This window comes from Thamnophis elegans, chromosome 1 (genome assembly GCF_009769535.1).
Source record: "Thamnophis elegans isolate rThaEle1 chromosome 1, rThaEle1.pri, whole genome shotgun sequence".
In the NCBI taxonomy this organism is placed as follows: Eukaryota; Metazoa; Chordata; class Lepidosauria; order Squamata; family Colubridae; genus Thamnophis; species Thamnophis elegans.
Window position 1 is genome coordinate 62,378,609 of NC_045541.1, and position 25,866 is coordinate 62,404,474.

At 38.6% G+C, this 25,866-nt stretch overlaps 1 protein-coding gene across 5 annotated transcripts in view; it reads right to left on the reverse strand.

Moving 5' to 3' along the window:
• Nucleotides 1–25,866, reverse strand: part of TNS1 (tensin 1) — a 217,875-nt gene that overhangs the window by 116,475 nt on the left and 75,534 nt on the right. For all 5 annotated transcript variants that reach the window (XM_032217188.1, XM_032217191.1, XM_032217189.1 and 2 more), the window contains exons 4-11: nt 16,243–16,292; nt 14,898–15,066; nt 14,274–14,324; nt 9,778–9,900; nt 4,526–4,590; nt 3,534–3,617; nt 1,812–1,924; nt 701–761 (exon numbers count right to left, since the gene is read on the reverse strand). In XM_032217188.1, coding sequence (XP_032073079.1) covers nt 701–761; nt 1,812–1,924; nt 3,534–3,617; nt 4,526–4,590; nt 9,778–9,831 — 377 coding nt within the window. In that variant the 5' untranslated portion in view covers nt 9,832–9,900; nt 14,274–14,324; nt 14,898–15,066; nt 16,243–16,292. The remainder of the gene's footprint in view (nt 1–700; nt 762–1,811; nt 1,925–3,533; nt 3,618–4,525; nt 4,591–9,777; nt 9,901–14,273; nt 14,325–14,897; nt 15,067–16,242; nt 16,293–25,866) is intronic.

A 25,866-nucleotide genomic window follows, 5' to 3' on the forward strand; every position in this document is an offset into this window, starting at 1 on the left:
ATACGTGGACAAAGGTTTGCCAAAATTTTCATTTCATCCAATATCCTGCTGTTCTTTCATTGTCCCAGAGCTTCACTGAGCAAATTCATTGAATAAATTCAATTTTAGTTGATCAATATCAGCCAAGGTAAATGGTGATTGATGGCATTATGATTTAATCGTACATTTTCTGATTTGAATGGAAGGGAAAGCAATGAAGATGTTGCCGTGTTTCATATATTTTTTCTTCAAAAAAGGTTTCATGGAGATTGATTGCATGTATACATCGAACTGATTAATAAATGGTTGATTTAAATTCAAGTTGATAGAAGAGGAAAATAAACTTTAATCAGTGAAGTTATTTCTCTCTGGATAACCGAGCCAATACATAAGTGTAAAATAGCATAAATAAAATTAAGCTGAAAGCTATGAAGAGAAGAATGGGAAAGAATGATATAGAGCTGCTAAGTCTCCTGAGAGTCTTTACATGCTTCAGTTGTAATAAATAAATAAATAAACAAATAAATGCAGCCCCAGGAACAGCATGGGTCTCTGTGCCAGCCACATATTCTAGATCAAAACTCAGAATAACACACGGAACCAGGTCTGCAGGATACCACCTCTACTGCAAAGCTCATAGAAAGTTCTACTCTGCTTTGCATCAGGACCAAGAAGAAATCTGAGTGCTGGAAATCAAAATAATAATGGCAACTCCATTTACTAGATTCCTGATGTGTAGACCGGTTGCATTGCCTGATATATCTTGAGGAATGGCCGGCAGCCTAAGAAACAAAACAGACAGAGAAAAAGGGACCTTCGTTACAAATTAGTTACAGAGAATGCAACATGAAGGGACCAAAGCAAACAGTCTCACTGGAGGAGAATGACAATACCCTCCTTGTAACAAACAACACTTGGTTTGTGTCAGTGCTAGAAGTTGTGAGAAGCAGTAAAGCGTGGTCAAACAGTAGGTTTATACTTTATTTTGAGACACAGTTTAACTACAGTGTTTAGACACATGCTGGCTGTGCAAGTTCTGGGAGTTGAAGTTCACACATCTTCAAATTGCTTTGAGCGACTAACATTGGCTTAATGCTTTCTCTGCTCAAGTCTGATATAAGACTCTGTTAAGTGCCAAACTCAGGAAATAGAAAATTAAATAAACTAAGATAGCTTTCGGTTTGTGAATTATATGCCCAACATCCAGACCAGCCACAATCAAGTTACAAAGAGAGAGATATTTTGATGAATCTAACCATGTACTTTTTAGACTGCTGAAAGCTTATCCTACTCATTAGGATACAAATCATTCTATAACTGCATTGAGTAAATTGTAATCATTGTGTCTTTTAACACAGACAATAAACCAGATTTTACATCTTTCTGTTCATCCCTTCTTGGATTTATTTATTCATACAGCTAAGCTGTATGTCTTTGTAGCAACAAAGACTGAAGGCAGTCTGTGGAATAGGAATAGGAAGCAGAAACAGTAGAAGAAGCTTCACCATTTTCAGCTACAAATGTGGAGTGTTGCTTCCAGGAAAGACGAAATCCTTTTAAACACAACCCTAGAACATCCGTAGGAGAAATCCCATTTCCCATCTGGCTTTCTATTTCCATACATGATAATTCAAGAACAGCTTTCTCCCACTGATTCTTGAAAATAGTGTAGTCCATTCCGTCACTTCAGTATGTTTACAACCTTGTTCCTTTGGAACCCCTCTAGTCAGAAAGGTAGTCAGTGAAGAAAAATAAAAGTTGTAAGGACCCATATGGTATCTTTCCACCCTGTGGCAACCTATAATTGAATGTGTGATGGAAAGGTCAGTTACCTCCTTTGGACTCAAAGTTGGGTATTCCATGCATGATGACATGATGCAAGAAGAGGGGCTTGTTGTTCATTTTGATGGTGCCAGACAGCAGACCGCTGAAGTAATAGACATATCTAGAGTAGAAACCAAAATAGTAGCAGGGTATTTAGAAAGAGTCTCTTGGAATATTTATACTTCAATGAGTCACTAGAGTTGAAGGGGACATTTATGCCATCACAAGTCTAAAACTTCTGTGTGGAAGTTTTTCAAATATTTAGATAGATAGATAGATAGATAGATAGATAGATAGATAGATAGATAGATAGATAGATAGATAGATAGATAGATATGAGAGAGAGAGAGAGAGAGAGACTGCCTTCTCAAATAATTTAAGGATTTGTGGAGGGTGCTTCTTTTAATAAAATAATTTATTAAAATTTCTTTATTATTTCAAGTCATATCATTTTGTGAAGAAAAATTAAAATGCATTCTCATATTTTTCTTTCTTTCAATCTCTCTTGATGTTGCTATTTTCAACAATTACACATATATGAGTGTAAGAAATAATAATGATAATTATTTTCACCACTGAAAAGACTGCCATAAGAAAGATTCTTCCTCAAAGTTCAGATACCGATATTGAAGTTTTTATGATGTCCTTCGAAAAGAAAGTCATGCAAAGAAGCTTTAGAGGCTACAAGTTTGGATGTCTGCACACAGATTTTTGTTGGCTCAGCACCACCAAGTGAAATTGACTGGAAATGCATTAGAAGCTGAAGAAAATTCAGTAGGAATTTCAGCACTGCATATGTTCTAAGGATAATTATCTGCATTTGCAACTACAATATCTGCAAATATTAAAGTTCTCCAAGCAAAATCAGTTGATTCTACATTAGTTAAATAAATTTATTTTATGAACAGATGGGTCATATCTAACTGCAGAAGAAGTCCAGAACCCAACAGAAACTTATATGTCTTGGAAGCTATTGTTCTGAACTGGTTTATTGTTAGGAATATAATCTAATGGTTGGGTTGGCAATATATAAATCATGTAACAATGTTGTACCTGTTTCTTTAAGTCATATTCTAAGTATGTGATTGGTTGCTGTTTTCCTCAATCGGCCATAAGAGGGAGCCAGAACGACTGTTAGCTCTCTGTTCGTTAGATGCTGGGCTGATCTGATCTGAGTGTTTTTGGAAGCTGGAAGTGCCGTGAGCTATTGTAAGTTTTGCAACTGTTAGCAAACTTTGTGTACCGGACTGATTATATGATTACTGGACTATGTTATTTGGATTATCCCTTTATTGAGAGACGTTGATGACTGACTGACTGACTTATCCGTGTATGACTTGGACTGTTTGATGGACTCTGATACCTCTATTTCCACAAAAGTAAAAGCCTATTTAAACTGCAGTGTCTCTCTATGCTGTTTTGTGTGTTCTCCAACACAACTCTCACAACGCTTCGCTGAATGTACTGGCTCTCCCAACAGGGAGCTTACCTACCAGTTATGATTGGTGTTGAAGCCTACTTTATGTCTAATTTTAATAACTATGTGATTTGTTAAATTTTGGTTCTGAACAAAAATGAATAAAAAATAAAAAATACTGAGGCCTACTAAGGTACACAAACAAAAAGTGTAATACTAATGTGAATGGAGAGATTCAGTGAGTCCTCTGAACAACTCTACATGTATGTGTTGAAAGCACCATAAAAGCACCCAGAAGGAGAGGCAGACTAACCTCTTCTGAGATGGCTGCCCAGCTGGGATCACCTTGTCCTCATAAAATCTCTTCATGGCAAACCGGTCCAGAGCTTGATCTGCACTGTGGAATAAAGAGAAGTGTCAGTACAAGTTCTACTTCTGGGATGATAAGAGTTTCCTTGGGAGTTCTTTCTGCAGTACTTTGGTCCACCCATCTACCATTGTTTGTGTTCAATCACAAATACTATAATTGCATCTGTAAAATAATATTTGCTGATTTAAATTTAAAACTACATTGGGCCAGTTAATCATCTCCTTCCAGTCTTTCTCCACCCAGTGCCCTCCAGTTGGGTTAACTCCCACCCATCAAGAAAGTACCAGATTTGAGAAAAGTATTGTGTTTTACATTTGCTTCTAGACCATGAGATACTGACTCTATGTCTTTTGTAATAGAAGTGTATTATTTTGCTCCCTGTTTGAAGTTCTAACTTCTAGTCTGGAGTGGGGATGGGTTACTTAATTGTAGAAATGAAACCCGGCATCCTTCAATCATTAATAAGGTCCAATACTAAAAATAACACACATACACCCCAGCTCAGTAATTTTACATGTAAATATGTATTTCGTGTTTTCATTTTCCCTCCTTGGTCTCTCTACTTTGTACTTGTGATTAGCAAAACTCATCCTGTCCTTATGAACTAAATAGAGAAGCTTTTTCTAACAGCAAAAAGGGCTGTGGATAAAATCTCCATGCAATTTCCTGATCCATATAAGAATTTTAGGCAACATGCTAAAAGTATGTAATAATGTCATTTTGTTTGGTAATCATGTCAGAAGGCTTGGCAAAGATGTGTATTTGTGAGTGTGTATTGAAAGGGAAATCAGGCTTGTCTAAAGTTTGGGATTCTATTATCAAAGTGGATTTCATAAGTTTCTAAATAAGCAGATTTCCAACATCACTACCCTGTCTGAATTAAAGCCACTGCTTTTCTAGCTCTTTATAGACACCCCAATATGTAGTTTTCTTACCTGGCTGAAATATTGCTATAGTGCATGTAAGCAGCAATAACAACCCCTGTTCGACCTCTGTTCCCCTGCAGACACAAAGAAAAGGAGAAAGGAAGTAATAAATCAGCATCCTCAGTAATCATGCCTGGAAGAGGAAAGACTACAGGCCTTGTATCTTCACTAATGCCATTTGGATAGCACTTTCTGAAGAAAAGCGTTTAAATGATTTTTTAAATGTCACCCAGAAATGTGTACTCAAATTTCTATTTGCAATTACGCTTCCCCATACAATGCCTCTAGTGTTGGTCATAAAATACATCAGAACTTTTTGAGAAATTGAAAGCAAATCCTCAATAAACTCCATGCACTGGTGCAGCATAATTTTTTCCCCAATTTGGCATCTTCCAGCTGTATTGCGATCCCAGCTCCCAGGTGCCTTGTTAACATCCGTCACCTGATTAAGAATTTTGGAAGCTTCAGTTCTAACACGTCTGGAGGGCATCAGGTGAGAAAAGTCTGGTATGGGTGGCATTGATTTGTTTTGAAATTTTAAAAGGTTAAATTCCTGGCAAGTTTCCAGGAATAAACTCCCCACAACATGGACGTATTTGAATGAGAACAGATGCCACCTGGCCTAGTGTCAAATAGTAAGACAGATTAACAGAGGCACAGCTCAAGTAAGTCGGCAAACATAAGCAACCATGAATGTCTTACAGGAAGGCATAATTGAACAATGGTTTCCAAAGGGAAGGAAAATTTATTAAGAGAGCTATAAGGACCAACACATGTTATTATTCCATAAATGTGTCTGGATCGTTGTCCGATGGAGCAAATTAACCAATAGAGGGCACTGCCCCCTTGAATAATAACTGTGCTGGTTGGATTTTGGGGCAGGTTTCACTATTTCAGAGTTTTCTTCTCCGAAAAACTCTGGAGAAAACCTGTGCACCTCTGTTACTCCTTGAACACAGAGAAGAAGAACAAATTGGGGCATCATCAAAGGGCTGTTTTAAAATTAGAAAGCCAGTACAGGTAATCGTTGACTTGCAACAGCTTATTTAGTGCCCATTCGAAGTTACAACAGTACTGAAAAAATTGACTTATGACGGTTTTGCACACTTACAACCGTTGCAGCATCCCCATGGTCACATGATCAGAATTAAGACATATAGCATATGTATGATGGTTGAAGTGTCCCAGAGTCATTTGATTCCCTTTTGTGACCTTCTGATAAGCCAAGTCAATGAGAGAACCACCTTCACTTTAAGTTAAGTAGCACAACCCTGCTACTAAATTAACAATTGTAGTGATTTGCTTAACAGCTGTGGCAGTGGTGGGTTCCGGATCCCAGTGCAATTAGTACGGTGTAACGGGGCCGGGCGTCCACATGAACGTGTGCAATGCGTGTGCACATGTGCACAGCACACACCTGCGTACTTACCGCCTGTGACGCTCCAGCTGCTCGGCGGAGTGTTATGCAGGCGCCGTACGCTCCATGCGCATGCGCGGAAGCCCCCAAAACCTCAAATACCAGTAAGGAACGCGGGCAGGCGGGTGGGCCCTCTGGAGCACCGTACCAGAATGGTACTTGGTGCTCCCGGCAGGCACCGGTACACCCGTAGCAGGGTGTACAGGTCATAACCCACCAATGAACTGTGGCAAGAAAGGTAGTAACATGGGGCAAAATTCACTTAACAAATGTTTAGCAATGGAAATGTTGGGCTCAGTTGTGATCGAGAGTCGAGGACTACCTGGAAAACACAATGGACCAAGAACAATATGGAACAGAGTGCGATTGGGCAGCTACATCTATTTTCTTTCCTCCATTCTCATTGGCAGTAGAATATCTCTTTTTTTTTCCCTAGTGTGAACTAATGGAGATATTCAGCTCTCCTTTCCTTCCACGTTCTCTTGCATTAAGCATGTTTAACTCATCTCAACACAAATGACAGAGGTAAAAGGAACACAAGAAGATGTATCTGATAAATTGTTAGTACTCTGTTGCAGTTTCCTATTTTTGAAAGCAGGGATCCTATCTGATCCTATTCTTGGGAGCAGAGCAAATATGCGAGCAGCTGCCCCATCATGACAAATTTGGCTGTGAGTCTGTTGTCAGCCTTTACATGTTTCAGGGATATATAACTTGCAGCCTACAGATTAATTTCATGAGGTCCTCTATTTCAAGAGCCTTCTGTAAAAAATCAATCATAATCATAAAGAAGTGTAAAAAATGTTTTTTTAAAAAAACTCTGTAGTATTTAAAGTATCCGTAGGTAGTCCTCTACCACAATTGAGCCAAAAAATCTCTATGGCTAAGCAAGATAAGTGAGTTTGCTCGATTTTTCAACCTTCCTTGTCACAGTATTAAGTTGTTTAATAACTGCAGTTGTTAAACTAGTAATACGGTTGTTAACTGAAACTGACTTCCCCATTGATTTGCTTATTGGAAAGTTGCAAAAGCTGATCACGTGACCCCCAGGACACTACAACCATCATAAATACATGCAGCTGCCAAATATCCAAATTTTTATCACATGACCATGGGGTCATAACTATGAAAAAAAGTCAGAAATCACTTCTTTGCAGTGCCGTTGTAACTTCAAACAATCACTAAATGAATGGTAGTAAGTCAATGACTACCTGTACTGTATATTCCTTTAAAGGTAAAGGTTCCCTGTGCACATACTGTATGTGATAGTTGTTCCTCACTCTAGGGGCAGTGCTCATCTCCGTTTCAAAGCCAAAGAGCCGGCGCTGTCCGAAGACGTCTCCGTGGTCATGTGGCCGGCATGACTAAATGCCGAAGGCACATGGAACACTACCTTCCCACCAAAGGTGGTTCCTATTTTTCTACTTGCATTTTTACGTGATTTCAAACTGCTAGGTTGGCAGAAGCTGGAACAAGTAACGGGACCTCACTCGGTTACGGGAGGGGGGGGGCTAGAAATTCGAACCACCAAACTGCCAACCTTTCTGATCGACAAGCTCAGCGTCTTAGCCACTGAGCCCTTTTGTGTATTCCTTTACTCGTGCCCAAATAGACCACAATATCAAAGCATAAAAGACATCAAATCATTTAACCACCGACCATGAAGTCAGAAACAGTCATAATGGTCATCCATCCAATCCACAACTCATCAAAACTTAATGTCTTCCATGTACTCACAATCACATAATCAAAGCGATGTGCAATGGTGTTGCAGTTCCCCAGAGGGTGAAGTGTGCAGTTTTAGAAATTTTCCCAAATGCACCACTACCTATGGAATTTTGGGCAGGAAAGCCTGTTACCTGGAGTTACCCTATATCCCTTGAGACACGTGGAATGTACTGACAAACTTCACCCTTCTGCGACTCGCATCTCATCCCCTTATTTAATGTTACTCTCCTAGGAGAACAACGTACCTACTTTTTCCATTTTCTGCAATTTAACCCAGGGGCTAATATGTTTAACAAAGAAGTAAGAACACATATATGTATTTATTTTATGAGAAACTTAAACTGTGCTTTAGAATGCAAATAGAAAAAACAAAAAGTTTCAAATAATGCTGCTTCACTGGAGTAATACAAATCGCACCATAATAGCAAGAGAATGGAAGCTATGGCCTCAATACCTAGCAGCTCCAAAAGAATAAGAACAAATTAGTTATAGTAGCCATAGCAATAGCATTTAGACTTATATACCACTTCATAGTGCTTTACAATCCTCTCTGAGTGGTTTACAGAGTCATCATATTGCCCCCAACAATCTGATTCCTCATTTTACCGACCTCGAAAGGATGGAAGGCTGAGTCAACCTTGAGCCTGGGGAGAATCGAACTGCTGGCAGTCGGCAGAATTAGCGTGCAATACTGCATTCTAACCACTGCACCCCACTGTAAAAATTGTAAAAACTCACAGTTACAGTAAAAACTCCATTTTCAAGTTCTGGCAATGAAGGATAAGTTTCACACAACCTTGGTTGGTGAATCCATCTATTTCCTAGACCTGCATATACCTGCCTAGAACCACACAACACTGAACCATAAGTTAAATAATAGGCTGAGTTTGCAAGCAGGCTAAGTCAACCAACAGACAGACAGACCAAGGTTAAAGCAAGCAAAGTGAGTTGACAGCTCTTCAACCGACTGCTTATACATGTTATGTTAACACAACTGCAGAAAGCTTCTCTTGAAGTTTAGGCATATAGACTTAACTGAATGTTGTCCTGGTTTCAATACTCAATTTTTCTTCAAAATTTTTTGGGAAGCCTTATCTGATGCAGTTGCTAAAACTCATGTTTTATGCCTTTCAAGTCTTAAAATAATGTCCAGGGGAGAGGAATCAACTTTTGAACTACATCAAATCCGATATAATTTAGGAATGTCTGATATAGAAGAAGAACATCTTTAAGCATAACAGTTTCAAATAATGGAAGCACCAGCAATGCAGAAGCACGCATAGACCAATCACAAATGCACAGCAACAAACAATTATATAAGAGTGCTGAATAATACCCATAAAACTGAAAACTAAACAGTGAAAACAGGAAGTTTGGTGGAAAAAGCTGAAAATATTCCCATCACAAGAAAGCAGGGCTGAGATTACACATCCTGTTTTCATCACTATCTGAAGCACAGGCTGAACATCCAGCTGAGGCCATATCTAGCACAAAGCTTGCAAAAAACTGCTTTACAGTACATCGGGGACGGGGAGGAATACACAACTGTGTGCATAGCAAATTGCTTACAAGCATGGCAATAGCAGATACAAATTGCCAAAATAAGAATACACTTTCTGTTCGTGGATAACAATTCAGGAGATGATTCTTTAGCCATAAGCAAGACAGTTACAATCAGGAGAATGAGGGAGTCCTCCTAGCCATAAACAAAGCTGGCCTTGAGATCACATGCACTGGTCATGTATTTGCTTTACAAATCAGAATAAAACTATTCAGAAGCTCCTTTGCCACATTCAATCTGTTTGCTAAATCCCTGGTCCGTGCTTGGTACCGGTCTCTACAGCCCATTGGGAACTGGGCTGCACAAGCGGTGGGCAAGTGTGTGAGCATGCGAAGCTCAATTTGCACAAGCAGCAAGTGCATGCATGAAACCATCCTCTCTCCCCACCACCACACCACCAGTTCTGCCACTGCTGGTCCACGGAATCGGAAAGGTTGGGGACTCCTGTGCTAATGTTATTTGCCTTAATTGTGATATTTAAGCAGAGGCAAAAAACAACAACCCACAGTTCTCTCTACAACCATCCTCCAGGGATTTCCCTTTCTTTCCTCTCACCTTATTATGCAACACTACCACATTGTGTGGGTCAGCATTGAGCCATGTGTCCATGGCCTTGCAGATACTGCATATCTTCTCCAGGGCAGAAGTGTGTAAGTCAGGCCACCCAAAATCCAGGACCTGTGGTACAGGGAGAAAGAGGGGTTCCATACATGAGAAGAAAGACGTAAAGCTGTTATAAAAGCATTTCTATCTTAAGTGCTTTTGGTTATCAGACAACAACTTTCACAAGTTGTCCCAGAACAAAAACATCTGCAGGATTGGTTCTACCATTACTCCATCACTCTGCTAAACAAATAATTCTCTCACCACTGTGAAACTACTCACTAAGGCTACATTGCTATTACTATTTGTCTTCTCATTGTTCCTATCGCCCAACTTCTCCCACTTATGACTGCAGGACTGTAACTTGTTGCTTGTATCCTTACGATTTATATTAATTGATTCCTCATTGCTTATTTGTACCATATGACTATTAAATGTTGTACCTTATGATTCTTGACAAATGTATCTTGTCTTTTTATGTACACTGAGCATATACACCAAAGACAAATTCCTTGTGTGTCCAAACACACTTGGACAATAAAGAATTCTATTCTATTTTAAGACAGCTATTTTCCAATTCTTTATTATTATTTATGATTGCTGACAAAGGCATCTTTTGGATTTTCTATTTCATTCATTTAAGACACATCTTTGAATAATTTCTTGCCTGGGTTGGCAAAAAAGGGCAAGCCAAGTTATGCAGTGACAAACATTAACAGCCTGACAACTCTTAGGAATCCTTGCTAGAAATTGGTGGGGCACCTTCTTAACCAGGAATGAAATTAAGATGTGGCACCTTCCCTTGTAAATCAAGCTGGACCAAAACTACATCAACCTTATCTTAGAAATTTGTTGTCCCACCCAAAAAAAAGTTTAAAAAGAAAATAATAATAATGCACATAATCCAGGTGGATAATATGAAATGAGAATCTTTTTCCTTGAAAAAAGAACTCTCCTCAAGAATCGTTTTCATTTCAAATTACACACACAATTTTAAAAAGTGGAGCCTTGCCTAATTCCTTGGCACTTTCTCAATTTTTCTTCACTTAATCCTTGCTGGGAGCATCCCTGCAAACAGATTCTATGCAAGAATAGAGAGTTGCATGCCACAAAGATGTTCAGCATCCAGAGAATGTGAAGTTGTAATTGGAGAGGGATAGATGGATTTCACTGGCTCACTTTTAATTGCTTTTGAGACTTTCAAAGCGTGTTTGGCTCATTTCTTTCATCAAACTTTGATGGCAGAATTCATGTGAAAATTAATGTTTCTGTAGGTTCTTCCCCAATAAACACATATTTGCATGGCTTTTCCCCTAATGTGGGTATTTTGAACTGGATAATTCAATCACAAATTTTGGAGAAGTGCTAAAAAAAAGAAGGGTCATTATCTTTCAGTTGGCACACCAAAACATTTTAGGTCAGCTAATAATAAATGTAAAGTCAACCATGGTTTGTTGGTTTCACCATGTTCGCTACCATAATGTCATAGAGACTTTAATTTCCAGAAGCCATCAGAATATGATTACAGTAGTTTGGAGATTGCCAAGCTTTTTTTGTTTGTTTGTTTGTTTCCCAATCCTTTTGATCCTGGTTTGAAACTATAATGGAATGTGAGAATGACCTTGGAAGATGGAAGGAAGGGAAAGATGCTGCCTGGGGAGCAATCTGATAAAAGGGACAGGAGCCCAAGAATGAGTAATGGGCAGAGAAAGTCTTAGAAAGGCTCTTCCCTAATTTAACAAGCAGTAAAACAAAAAAGATGGTGGGAGATTTATATTTTCAGGCTTGCAAGATTGATGTCAACCTCTTAAGTAGACCAGACAGAAAACATGACCAGATAAACTAAATGTATTTTATTGCAAGAGGACATTAACAGAATATAGCAGGTCTGAAAATATAAATCTCCTTCTTGTCTCTTTTTATGACCTGATAAGTTAGGGTGGTTCCTTTCTAAGTTTTTCCTTCTGCCTGGTTACTCATTGCTGGCTTTCCCTCCTTTTATTTGATCATCCCCTAGGTAGCATCTCTTCCTCCCTTCCCTGGTCTTCCAAGGTCATTTCCTCATTCCATTACAAATAAACATTTGAGAACTGATCCAGGCAATCTTGATTGCTTGAAGAGCTTTGCTTCTCTCTTCGCTTCCTTCCAACTCTTCCACACATCCAGCAACCCAAGCAAGGGGAGCAGGAGTGAAACTGATCAGAGTTAATTAGCTATAAACGAACTCTTAGTTTCCTTCTGGGTGTTTTCACAGCTCATCAATTTCCAAGACAGCAGCTTCCTCAAAATGGAAATTTCCTGTCCATGGAAATGGCAATGATATATTAAGATTTTGTCCAATAGTGAGTCCTTGGTAACAATCTTGTTTAATCACCAGGGGATATCTTACGTCAAAACCAGGACTCCATCTTCATCTAGTAACTTCATCAGTACAGTATTTTGTCAAAGGAGCACATTATTTTCTATTAGTTGATTGAAAAGTAGAGAAAGCAAAGGAGAATCGGCATTAGTTCTAAGTAAAAATGTAACTTCCTTCTCAGAAAAGCAATTACTAATCTTAGACCCAAAGTTGCTTTTTTCAAGATGCAACTGGACTTTCTGGTTTTTCTTTGAAGACATTTTGCTTCTCATCCAAGAAGCTTCTTCAGCTCAGAGCTGAAGAATTGGATTGGAACTGCCAAATTGCAGGCAGCTGGCAGTCAAGGGAAGTAACCTGCAGTATTGTACTCTAACCACTGTGCCACCTCGGCTCTAGAGGGGGAGATGAGTGTTGATTGACTCTGAACATGAAAACTTCTGTCATGACATCTCTGAAGATTTTAGCAAATTACTATCCCATAAGCTTTGGGATTTGTTTCTTTAACATTGAAACAATGAGGTTGTTTGAAATAAATAATTGAATTTCTTGCTCTAAATGTATTGTACGAAAACTGAGTAATCAAGGAAGTAAATGCCATGAAATGCAATGTATAATTCATCTCACTTTTCCATGTATTATTGCTGCATTCCACTTTAGTAAAAGGCTCCTGTCCTCTCTCTGCCTCTCAGTCATAATGTTCACCTTTCATTCCTCTTTTCCGTTCCTCTAGCTTGCTAATTCAGTCTGAATAACCTCTGGCCATAATCACCTGATAAATATAGTGGCAAACCTAGATTACAATGCTAGGACCATTTCCAGAATTTAGAGCAGAGGCAAGTGCTGGGCTGTAGCTTGCAGAACAACTCTTTGGATGACAAAGACAATGGCTACACAATGTAATTAATGGCTAAAAATGAATGGGATACACCTAGAGGAGGCAGCTCTCTATGATTACCCAATTAGGAGGCAAAAAGTAGCTCAAGAGAAGTGGAGCTGCTGCCTTGGCTGTGGTCTTAAAAGACTGTAAGTTTACAGTAAATGAAATTGATCATGGCTTCATAGTTACATTAACTTTTTAGAATGTAGTCCAATGAAATCATATGTAAAACAGGAGAGCCTGTTTCTTCATTTCAGGGGTCTTTTTTTTGGAAAAAAATTAAACTTTCTTTTGCAGATACTGTGCACTGTCTAGCTGTCAAAACGATGCATACAGGAAAATTGCACAATCAATGTACATAAATCTACCCAACGCCTTCCTTGGCAACTGAAGCACTTCTTTTATTATTCAAAATAGCAACTGGAATCAGACAATGTTCGTTTCCTAGCAAACATGATTTCTCATTCTGAAAACGGTTTGGGATTTTGGAACCTAGGCTCAAAAGCTGATTTTTCCTGAATTACAGAATGCTCACAAATTCATTTTCACTGAGTCGTCACTAATGGAGAAGGAAGAACACCTTAAAATGTACAAACTCTAGCAGACCTGTGGCATTTTGACTCCTTGCGGTTTCATGAGATTTCAGATAAAGACCGCCAACCTCTTGAAAAATGTTTGTAACATCACATTAAGTAGTTTTATCATGAGGTCCTGCAGACATACTGTATTTCTGGTTACAGGTGTCCACAGGTGCACCCCAAGGTTCTGATGACCTCAAATTTGAGGGAATACAATACCTGTTTACGGAATGTATTTCATTATTCAATGAGTGAATACAGTTATTTTTATTTACTACTTTAATTACTAAGGATGAAAGAAGAAGATGTTGTGGGCGGGAAAAAAATCAAAGGACACGATAAGGTAATAAATCCATAGGATAGTATATGTAATGTACTTGGTAACTAATTTGTAGCTGTGAAAAAGTTATAAATGGGTTTTTGTCCTGGACCAGGGGTGTCAAACTCTCATCATGTTGCCTTCACGTGACGTATTGTGACTTTTATCCCTTCGCTAAAACAGGGTGGGTGTGACCAGCACGTGACACATCTGGCCCACGGGCTGCAGGTTTGACACCCCTGTCCTGGACCAGTTCCCTTTCTCATCTAACCACTCTACTGGAAATATTATTTGCTTAATAACAGTCCACCATACCTTGGAATGCAGTTTGCTGATGTCATGCCTCCTCTCTGACAGATTAAGAAGCTGAGAGAAGAGAAATATACAAGATTAGAAGATTTAGCTTGTGTGGTTTACCTTGGGCTTTGTACAGAATGGTGGAAAACACCCAGACAACAAAAATACATCGTTTCAGGTCAGTGAAATACCTACACACAAAATTTTGTCTTTCCAAATTTTCAAAAACTTCAAATATGGATTTTTAAGTTTTCCATTACTGACATCACCAAGCAGTCTAATTATATTGCATGCAGCTCATTGAAATGAAAACTGAAAAGAAACTATGACAATGTTTTTGTTTTGTTTTGTTTTTAGGATCTTGGTCCTATTAAGAGTTACCTCATAATAAAACAGTTTTCAGAATTGATAATAAAGGTGAATGGATGAATTGGCAAAGGGATGCCATATCAGAAAATAACAATTCATGCAATAAGGATAATTAGAAAAAATAAATTCTGGAAAAAAAATTCAGTCAGTTATCCCTAAGATATTACAACTCTTTTTGGAGTAACCACCAAGACAGAATTCCAGAAAACATTCCTTCTTGGAAGTTTTTTAAAGCAAGTTATGAAATGAGTCACAGCCTTCCAAAGTTCTTACCAAGTAACTGTCCCATGCGTGGATTTAAGCATTTGAGCCACCTCCTTCAGGTTGCGCAAAAGGTTTGTTCTTCTGACAAACTTGCAAAGTTGACAGCAATTATCCGTTCTGTGACATATACCAGGTCTAGTTCACAAGTGTCTTCCATGGCCTGGTTTAGGCTCAGTTCCTAGGCCAAAGAAAAACAAACTCAATAATCAACAGTTGAGATATAAGATGTTAAGTTGTGAAGGATCTGCCTTTGTACACATCAGCAAGCCACTTTTTTACTTTATTGTGTTGTCAATTCTAAAGTGTGTTCTTGGAGTGTTAACAAGTTGGCTTCTCAGATTCTGTTCTCAACATTTTTTTCCACGAAAACGTTTAATTAAATTTCCTTGTATGTACGTTTTTGAATCTGAATTGGGGGAGGAAACAGCATACTCCTTTCAAATTACACTTTTCTGCAAGATGGTATTTGTAGCTTCCTTTTTGAATTAAAATGCTGGTAATATAGATCACTTTTCCATAAAGAAGTATGGCTGGGATTAAATAGGATATGAAACCAAGGGATTCCCAGAGATCGCTGCAGAAGGGAAAATACATCGCCAGATAATCATTTCAAGAAGTCCTAAGGCATTATAGGATGAGGAGAAGCGACAAGGAAAAATGAGGAGGGTGTGCAGAGTATATTGCCTTGAATTCCTGATGGTAGATCAGAATACAAATCTAACATGAATACATCAAAATTAAGCAATTTGTACAAATGGGTAGCAAAGAACTAAATGTTCAATAACACAACGAATAGTCTACTAGCACTTATAAAACTATTGTGAGACAAATGTTGCTGAATTAGAGACTCTCTATGAAGTAGAATAACATCTACATCCATGTTCCTGAACCTCAGCTAGTTTAAGATGTGGATTTCAGCTCCCAAGATCCCCCAACCAGAATTATTCATTCAACAATTGTGGGAGGTGAAGTCCACACATCTCAAAGTTGCTGAGGTTGAGAAACACAGATCTATACTAATGGTTCTGTGTAAGTATAAATTCATGGAAGACAAAACTTTTGGGTTTCTACAACACATCATGTTCCTCCAGAGTTGAAAGTAGTGAATAGTACAGAATAGTAATTTCTGGAATTAGAACTGTTGATGCTATAATGTTCATGTCCTCCTGTGGGTTTCCTGAAGACATGTGGTTGCCATTGAGTGCAGCTTCACAGTCTAATCTGGTCTCTCTTTCTTTTGTTTTCCATATCAATTTACAACAAGGTGAAACATAAATGGTACTAATATCACAGTGGTTGGAGCTCCATAGATAAGATACTTTGTACAAAAATCTTGTCAACTCTTGAGGTTTACCTTGAAGGTTTACGTTGTGCCTGCATAATTTGAGGGGATCTTGAAAATACCTAGGGTAGAAAAATTGAGAGGGAGATAATGAGGAAAATGTCATATTTGTCCATCACAGATTGACACAATTAGCAGAAAAACTGAAGAAACCGAGACTCTGCTGATTTTCAAAACCCCATATGAATAGCAAAGATAACATCTGATGTGTGTTGGGATAGGAGGGGTTGTGAATTTGTGGTGGCTCATAAAAAGTACTATAAATCTCCCACTTTGAAAAACATCCCATATTCCCCTGGTTGGAGAATTTATTTTTAAAGTGCTGTTTTCTCATTTCTCTGCAGTACACAATTGCATAGTGTTGCATTTCATAACATATTGAAGATACTCATTAAAGATAACACAGGAGAAAAATCAGAGAAGTGGAGAAAATAAAATCCAGAGCAAGTCCCAATTTGATGTTCCATCTGTATCAAAATTCGAGTAGAAGATATTAAATATATTGGGGGGAGGGGTGTTTCAGTAAGATGCTTACAACTTAGTAGCATAATCTCTTAGCAACATTTGTGAACAAGGAATGGAGATAAATCCAGTTTTTAAAAAGACTTGGAAACTTTATAAGTTGCAATCTTAAACTACACTGAACAAAGCAGACCTTTACAGTAGTGTTCCTCTGAAGAATTCAACCTCCGGTAGCATTTAGAGATTAGAAGCGGGGGAGGAGGATTGAATGAAATCTGGCTTCTAGATTTAATTCTAGAATAAACCAGCAAGTACTGCAGATTCAGAGAAGGCAATTTCACAGAATCCTTTAGATCTCTCCTGGAGAAACATGATCTTACTAAGCACCAGTAGAATGTATTATAATACATAACAAGATCTCTTCATGTCCCTAGAACTGTACTCTGCTTTGCCTTATCCAAAACTTTCCCAGAACAAAATATCAGGAGGAAATGTCTACATTGCTGGAGCGGAGGTGTCTATTTATACATTGTTCCCATTCTTCCCCACACTCCCCAAATTCCTTGTGTGCTTATTTTATTCAGTGACTTCATAACCCCAGCAGGAAGACTAAGTGGGGGTTCAAATTAAAGAAATACACGAGGTTGTGTGAGAGTGTGGGTGTGGGGGGGTGTATACATATGTGGGGTTAATTTATATCATTAAAACCAATCATTTTCTTTCAAATACTAGCTGAATTATAAGTAATCATATAAAGCAGTGAAGACAAAGAAGCATGATATATAGAAAATACAATAAATTAAAAATATCAAGTTAACTTTATCCAGTGATTCATACTTTTAGAACTATCAATCTATACATTTTAGAATTTCAAATGGGTTTATTCTTTCTGAACCTTTATAGTTGTGATAAACCAAAATAATTCCCATGATGGATTCCCAAATACAATTCATGGTTAGGTACCTATCCTATTTTTCTTACAAGATGTTACATTTTCATTAGAGAGATATGAATGAGTTTGTCCCATTCCATCAGAATAACAGAGTTGGAAGAGACTTTAGAGGTCTTCTAGTCCAACCTCCTAGTGAAGCATTCTGGACAAATGGCTGTTCCACTTCTTCTTAAAAACCTCTAGTGATGCACACAAGACAAAATTATTTCATGGGCTGGGTCCATTTCACATTAAAATTCTAAAGCTGAGTTAACCACACCCAATTGGTATATTTACACAGCTGTTCCCAAGGAAACGATCTAGATGTTGGCTTCACTCAAGAGTGGGCAACATTCACAGGGACACGTGCTGCAATTTAGCATCCTAATTTGCAAGGGTCACAGGAGGCCATCCCATTTAGCCTGATATTTTTTTGGATTTAGCAAGTAGCTAACAAGTTCAGAAGCAGGAAGCCTTCCAGAAAAAAAACAATTTCTATTCCCATTTCCATCTTCACCTGTCTATAAAGGACAAAAATATGCATCAATCAGATTTACACATGTTGCCAGGCAATTTCAGCAACATGATCTTGGGCATTATGGAGCTGAAACTCAAAACTTGGGAGACTATGCCCAATCTCATAGATTGTCTTGCTCTAGCTTCACTTGATGGCCTTGCTAAGATAAAGACTGCCTAACTGCATAACACGAACTGCAAACTACCCAACCCTATTATTTCTCCTAGTCTAGCATGTTGTGTGAATCAGAAAGGACACTAAATAGTGTTGATATCAAATACAGGTTTTATGCTCTTCTCCTTGGGAACCCCAGACTGGATTGTTATTTGCTACATAATGAGTTTTAGCAATATTGCAAAAGCTATGCATATTCATTTCAAGAATGACTCTATCCCAGAGCTTTGAAACATAGAATGAGAATCAAACACATATAAAGCAGCAGGATTACACAGTCTACTTTTCTGAAAAGTAGAAAATATTATTAAAACTCTTGAACTATTGCATTTGGAGAATGGCCGCACCAAACCTAGAAAATCCAATACTGCCAATATTATCAGGTCCATCTTTTCTTGTTTTACCAAGGTACCTCTGTGCACTTCCAGTGTATCTGATGGTTCATAAGGGGACAGTGAATTAAGGTGAAGATTATTTTATTTTACTATTTTATTCTAGGGCCACCCATCTTTACTAGGTAATTCTGGGCAGTTTACAATTCTAAAATATTAAAACTGTTGTCTTTTATAAATAGACAAAAGCTCGCAAAAGTGATCAGAATAAACAATACTTCATATATCTGGTCTATTTTAGAACAAGATGAAAGTACTGTATTACAGAACTTTAGAATTCAATGAAAATTTTGGAAGCATTTTAATTTAAAGTAAATGTAATGCAGATGGCTCAGAGTGATACTATGCACCTTCTTTCACTTTCTAATACAAAGTTAAGCATTCTCTTTTATATATGTTATGAATAGTTTTTTTCATACATGTGCAGATGGATGCACAATTCTTAAATGAACATGCATAGACATGGATGTGAAATATTATCACGTACATGCAAAATGCACATTTACATTTTTTTCTGCGGAAGTTAGTGCTTTACAAATAGAAAACAACGTTCTTTCTCCAATGAACAATATTACCTGGCTTGTATTAATGCATAGGACATTAACTACCTTTTCCACACCCTGTAGATTTGGAAAGGGATCTGATTTTAAAACATGCTGGCTAAATTACAACACACAAACCTTGGTTAGCCCTTTTCCAAAACCAGTCTGCATAGATTGCAATCAACATACATTATGAACCCACAAGATGTAACCAAGCCAAAAATTTTATGAACATACCTATCTATAATCAGATCAATAGGCCGGGCAATCTTCCCCACATTTCCTATAATTATCCTAAAATCCTAAACTCTGATCCAAAAATTCTATCCTGCCAACCGAGGACCAAACAGGAATGCATATTCCTTTGGTAGATAGTCAATATTATTTCCACTTACCCTCAGAGAGTAGCACAGAGTACAATTTGGCATCTCCTTGCCACATATACCTCCCCCCCCCATATCTGGCCTTAAACTAAGACTTACCTTAGGCAGAGATAGGGTTTTCCTAAGCCAGTTTGAAGCCAAGGTACCCATCTTTCTGAAAACTCCATCCAAACAATCCTTTTCTTGATACCAAAAATCAGTCCGAACAAGTACGCAGTAATAATACAAGCAGAGTATTTTATTAAGCAGCAACATAAGCCTGGCATACAGCAGGCATCATGTTTGTGACAGATAGAGCCTCTGATGTAACGGCTTTGGTCCCTGGGTCTCACAGGGCAGCATCCTAATTGTAAATAGCTCCCTTGTTATTACTTCCAGTGGAAATGAAGCCCTACCCTTCCTGAAACTCCCTCTAACATATGTGCACGCACACATACACACACCACGAGAAATAGTCAGGCAGATATCAGCTGATGGGAATAACAGCTTCTAGGCAAATTAAGAGGTCAGAAGAGATCCTATCCAGAACTTAGGTCCAGGCAGAAAGATTAGAGGGACTAACTAATCTTTCGAAAGGCTGGGATTGCTCGCAACATCACTTCCCTCTTTGTTGAAAAGAAAACGTGTGCTAATCAACAAAAGCCACAAAATAAGCCAATGAGACGCCAACGCTAATTGTATAAAATAGGGCTGGGCCACATGCAGCTTCCAAACACATTCATTGTGGTGCAACAGATAATCATTGATCAAGTAGCTACAATTTCAAAACAGAAATAACAGGGTAAATCCTCATGAATAAGCTCATGTTATATAAAATAGAGGTGAGTGAAGAATCCTCCAGGCCCTTTTTGTCCGTTCCTGCTCCCACAAACCTGGAAAACTGAAATGTTGTGGAAGGAGTTTTGTTTAAAAATAACGACACCCTTCCCCCAAAAAAACTATTTTCTTTTAAAATAATTAATGCATATTTATTCTTCTTACCCTAGGTAAAGTCTATAGAGATTCTCAGTCATCCAGGTCATGGTTGTCTTAAAGGTGCTTTTTCAAGAGGCAACTGGACTTTTCCCCCCCTTTTCTTTGAAGATGTTTCGCTTCTCATCCAAGAAGCTTTTTAGATGAGAAGCAAAAGGTCTTCAAAGAAAAGGAAAAACAGAAAGCCCAATTGCCTCTTGAAAAAACATCTTTGGGACTAGTAGGTAAAGGTAAATGTTTCTCCTGTCCATTTGTTTCCAACTCTAGGGGGTACTGCTCATCTCTGTTTCTTAGCCAAGAGAGCCAACTTTGCCCAAAGACATTTCTGAGATCATGTGGCCAGCATGACTATATGCCGAGTCGCATGGAACAGTTTACCTTCCCACCAAAGTGGTACCACTCTAAGTTGTTGCATTTGCATACTTTCAAAATGCTAGGTTGGCAGGAGGTGGGGTAAGTAACAGAAGCTCACCCCATCACAAGGCGCTCAGGTCTCCAACCCAAACTGCTGAGCTGACAAGCTCAGTGTCTTTAACCATTAAGCCATCACACCCCTATGTTCATATTCTACTGTTCTTTATTCTTCCAAATATATTTCCTATTAGCTTGCATTAGGAAGACTTATATCTACAGTTGCAAAGTGAGGACAAGCAGCATGGATGCAAAAATAAGATGCTCTTTGCAGATAGGACCTCCTATGTTCATCAAACAAGAAAAAAATATTCAGCTTGTTTATGGCTGAGTATTTGGCCAGACAGGGGTGGGGGCACTGCTCTAGAGGTTGGTGGATGTGTCTTCCTTAAGCATCACAGAACAGAAGCATTACAGAGGAGTAAGTTGTAAAAATGAGAGACCGCCTCCTGCCAATTACCTCCCATAGACCGATTAGATCTCACAGGTTAGGTCTTCTCCGGATCCCATCTGCCAGCCAATGTCGGCTGGTGACTCCCCGGGGAAGGGCCTTCTCTGTCGCAGCTCCAGCCCTCTGGAACGACCTCCCCATGGAGATCCGGACCCTCACGACCCTCCCGGCCTTTAAGCCGTTAAGTCCTGGCTGCTCCAGCAGGCGGGGGGGAGGAGGGGGGGCTCTCGAAATATCCAGCCCCACAGAAACTGTGACTGTTGTGTATTTTAAAGTGTTGTTTTGTTTATTTATCCTCTTCCCTTGTTTATTGTAAGCCGCCCGGAGTCCTTCGGGAGTGGGCGGCATACAAGACCAATAAACTCAAACTCAAAATGTAGCCAGCAAATTTAATTATTGTTCAACTAAATTATATACAGGACTTAGGACCACAATTGAGCCCCAAATTTATGTTGCCGAGCAAGACATTTGTTAAGTGAATTTTGCCCCATTTTATGACCTTCCTTGCCAGAGTTGTTAAGTGAATAATGGCAGTTGTTAAGTTAGTTACACTGTTATTAAGTGAATCTGGCTTCCCCATTGACTTTGCTTGTCAGAAGTTTGCAAAAGGTGATCACATGATCCCGGGAATACTGCAACTGTCATAAATGTGAGTCAGTTGCCAACCATCTAAATTTTGATCATGTGACCATGGGGACACTGCAACAGTTGTAAGTCTGAAAAATAGTCAAAAGTCACTTTTTACAGTGATGTTGTAACTTTGAACTGTCACTAAATGAATCATTTTAAGTCAAGAACTATCTGTATTCACATTTAAAAGACTGAACATAACAATTCGTACTATGAGTAAATCCAATTTTATAATTAAGCAGTTGCTATCCTTTCCCCTTGTCACCACTATTGGAGTTAGTTGCATTTGGCTAACTGGGGAAGAGATCAGAGAAGAAGACATATTATGGTCCTCTAGTAACACATACAACCCAGTATTTAATTTCATCTAGGACCAAAGCAACAGATTTCCCTCCAGGACTTCTTTACTGTCTTGTAATTCATCCATGGTTACTTATTCCTGTAAATACACAGGCAGCTACTGAGCAATCTTTGGCAATGATTGATTTCAAACAGATGTGCCTTTATTACAACATCATTTTGAATAGTGAACCACCTTAGAAAATCAACAAGCAAAATATACATTGGAAACATATAAAGTATACATAGGTACCCCAGAAGTGATCCTTCTACAACAGCATTCACTAATAATTGTTTTAATACAATTATTATTTTTGGAATTCTGGTATTCATTTTTTAAAGGCAGTCTATTAGTATTGCACCTGCTTAGTCTCTCTAGGTGATTTAGTATTCCATACAGGAATTTTGGAGAAACTAAACAGAGCATCTGCAATTCCTTCAACAAACACTAAGGTTTTGTGTTGGTCGTAGTGGGAAGTCTCTCACTTCTTGTCAATGCAGGAAACTAGCTGGAAAATAGAATTAGAATTCTTTCTAGTGGCCAAGGGCCCTTTTTTTGAGAAAAAGGAGATGAGTAAAATATTGATGCAGGTTAGTAAATTCTGAGGTCTGATTTATGACAGAAATAGTATCATAATTAAGGGTGAGATCTTAAGTATGCTTAATCCATTTGAAGGGTAATGAGATTCACGTTCTGATTTTGCCTCTGTGTTATACTGTTTTGATTAACTTAGATTTTACTATTAAGCATGATGTCTCATCTCATGGCCAAAAGCATGATATAATTAATGAAAGACCATGCAAGCAATGGAAGTTGTAGAATTATCTGCCTGAGTATCAGGCTAAACTGGCTTGCCTTGGCTATGTTGAACTTTCACTTCAAAGTAATGGAGATAAAATATGCTGTATTTCATTGGATCAATGGTACTTTTTTTCTGCTGACAGGTGACTGAGCTCAATTCTTCATAGTTCTGCCATCCCTAGTCAACACTTAATCAAAATTCCTTAGTTGCACCAGAGAAGAGGGAAAAGCAGTCTCCTTTTATCAGGTTCTTACAAGATGTTTCCTAGACTGAAGCCACTACAATTGCAGGTAAATATGGGTAGTCCAAAGCTTTTTTTTCTGAGAAAATAATTCACCTGTGGTGCTTTCCTTACAAGAAAACCCTAACACGCTGCCTTAGAACCCATGAACCCATGATCTCAACCAACTATATAAAACCAGAAACAGATGAGACCCTGTTGTTAATCAGGCAAATGAACAACATGAACTATCACATGTCAAATTAGAACAGTGCTCTTCAAAGATGTTGCTAATAGGCAGGAGATGCTGATGACAACAAACATACCAAGGGGCTTCTGTTGATGTTTATAGGTTACATATCTAAGATATATATGTAAGAGTCGGCACCAGAGAATTCTTATTTTCCAGAGCACACAGAAGCCCTGCTCAGTTCACATCCACATGATTTCATTTTAGCTTCTTCAATTGTTAAATATTTGGATAGGTTGCCAAGAAAAGAAAAAAGGAATCTCATGAGCTGTAGCAGCCAACTCATCTCCTCCTTCCCCAAGCAATGCAATCAAAGGTCCTGTGATACCAAGACAACTGCAAACGATTAGATATGCTTATCCGGAGTGGCAAAAACATAACATCCCACAAGAACAGACAGCAGTAATGCAAGAGCTCTGCTAACCTAATCCACCAATCTGGGCAGCCTTTAGGTGAAGATCTAAGTCACAACCCTCCTGGAAAGCTGCTAAAATCCGGCTCTCCCCACCACCACCACCACCACCTCCCAAGCATTATAGTCAGAATGTTATGGGACCCAATACAGGTAACTATCAGTTAACTATGAATAGTGGAACCAGAATTTCCACTGCTAAGCAATGCAGTCATAAAGTTGAGATGTCACATGATGACATCACTTAGCAACAGCAATCCCTGCATTCCAACATCACTGCTATTAAGTAAGGATCGTGGATCATTAAGCAAATCCCAGGCAGCTTGCAAGAAACCCAGTAGGCAGGTAAGGCATGGCAGGACTGGGCAGGGGAAGACGGACTAGAGCAGAGGTTCCCAAACTTTTCTACACCCCACACCCCTAGAATGCTTCTGATATATTTCCGTACCCCTTACAAAAGTAAATAATTATATGCATATCATTATGCATACACACATAGAATTTTGAAACTTCTAAACCCACGTTTTTGCATCCCCTAGAATATTGTTGCGCACCCCCAGTTGGGAACCCCTGGACTAGAGGGACTTGCAACCTTCTCAGCTAGTGTCCCAATTGACTTTGCTTGTAAGAATCTGACAGGGGAGATTGCAAATGGGGATCCTGTGGGGATCTTGGCGGTTGCCAAACCCACAGTGCACAATCAAATGACTGCAGGAGTGCTGGGGCAACCAGATCTTCAAGGTTATAAGTCTCCTTTTCAGCATTGTCATAACTTTAAACGGTTGCTGAACAAATAGTTGAATAGCTAGGGCTACCTGTATACATGTCTTTATTTTTATCACATTCGTATATAGTGCCCCGGTTGTCTTTTCTTATATCAGAGTACTTTAAATTCTTTATGGGGTGGAGGGTTTTTTTAAATACTGTTTCGTATGGAATACTCACTGTCCAGGATTATATATTTACAATAAGCAGTTGTATAAATTGTCTACATAAATGAATAATTTTTCTCAGGAAAATGGATGGCTCTTCTCCCAGAGAATGCCTTTTCCTACTCTAGTCCTTAAAGAAGGGCATTGGGCTTAAGGCAAGATGTTTTTCATTTCTTCTAAAAGAAAAACAGTTTTGTTTCCAGACACTCCTTGACTCTCAAGAAATTTCCATCCTCTCAGAATGGGTCCAGATGTTACATTTCAAAAGACCGAGCCTTTTCTCTTTTCATACTTCCTTCTTTAGAGCAGGAAATCACAGATTGTACTGGCTAATTCTGTAACTAGGAAAAAAATGTTTCTTGCGCTTATCTAGTTATAAAAGATACCTTGGTGAATTTCCATTCCCTACCAGTTATTACAGCTACATCCAACTAGACCACCCAGAGGAGCTTTTAGCTAGCTGCTAAGTGCCTAGGGAACAATTTTTCATTGTATTTTGACAATGACTTTATCAAGGTCGATATTTCTCAAATGTAGAATGAAAAAAATGTGGTTGCTAAAAAGTTGAGAATGACTTCACTGTATGTAATCAATAATGAAAAAATATCACTTTCACAATCCTGAAGTGAATAATATTATCAAGCAAAAAATAATAATCAACAACAATTCAGTACTATTGCAATATCAGCTGTGAGAGGCATCTAGTGCTAGTGGACAACCACTTAAATATGACCCAGCAGTGTGCTGCAGCTACCAAAAAAAGCCAATGCATTCCTAGGCTGCATCAACAGAAAGTTGCATCAAGATCATGAGAA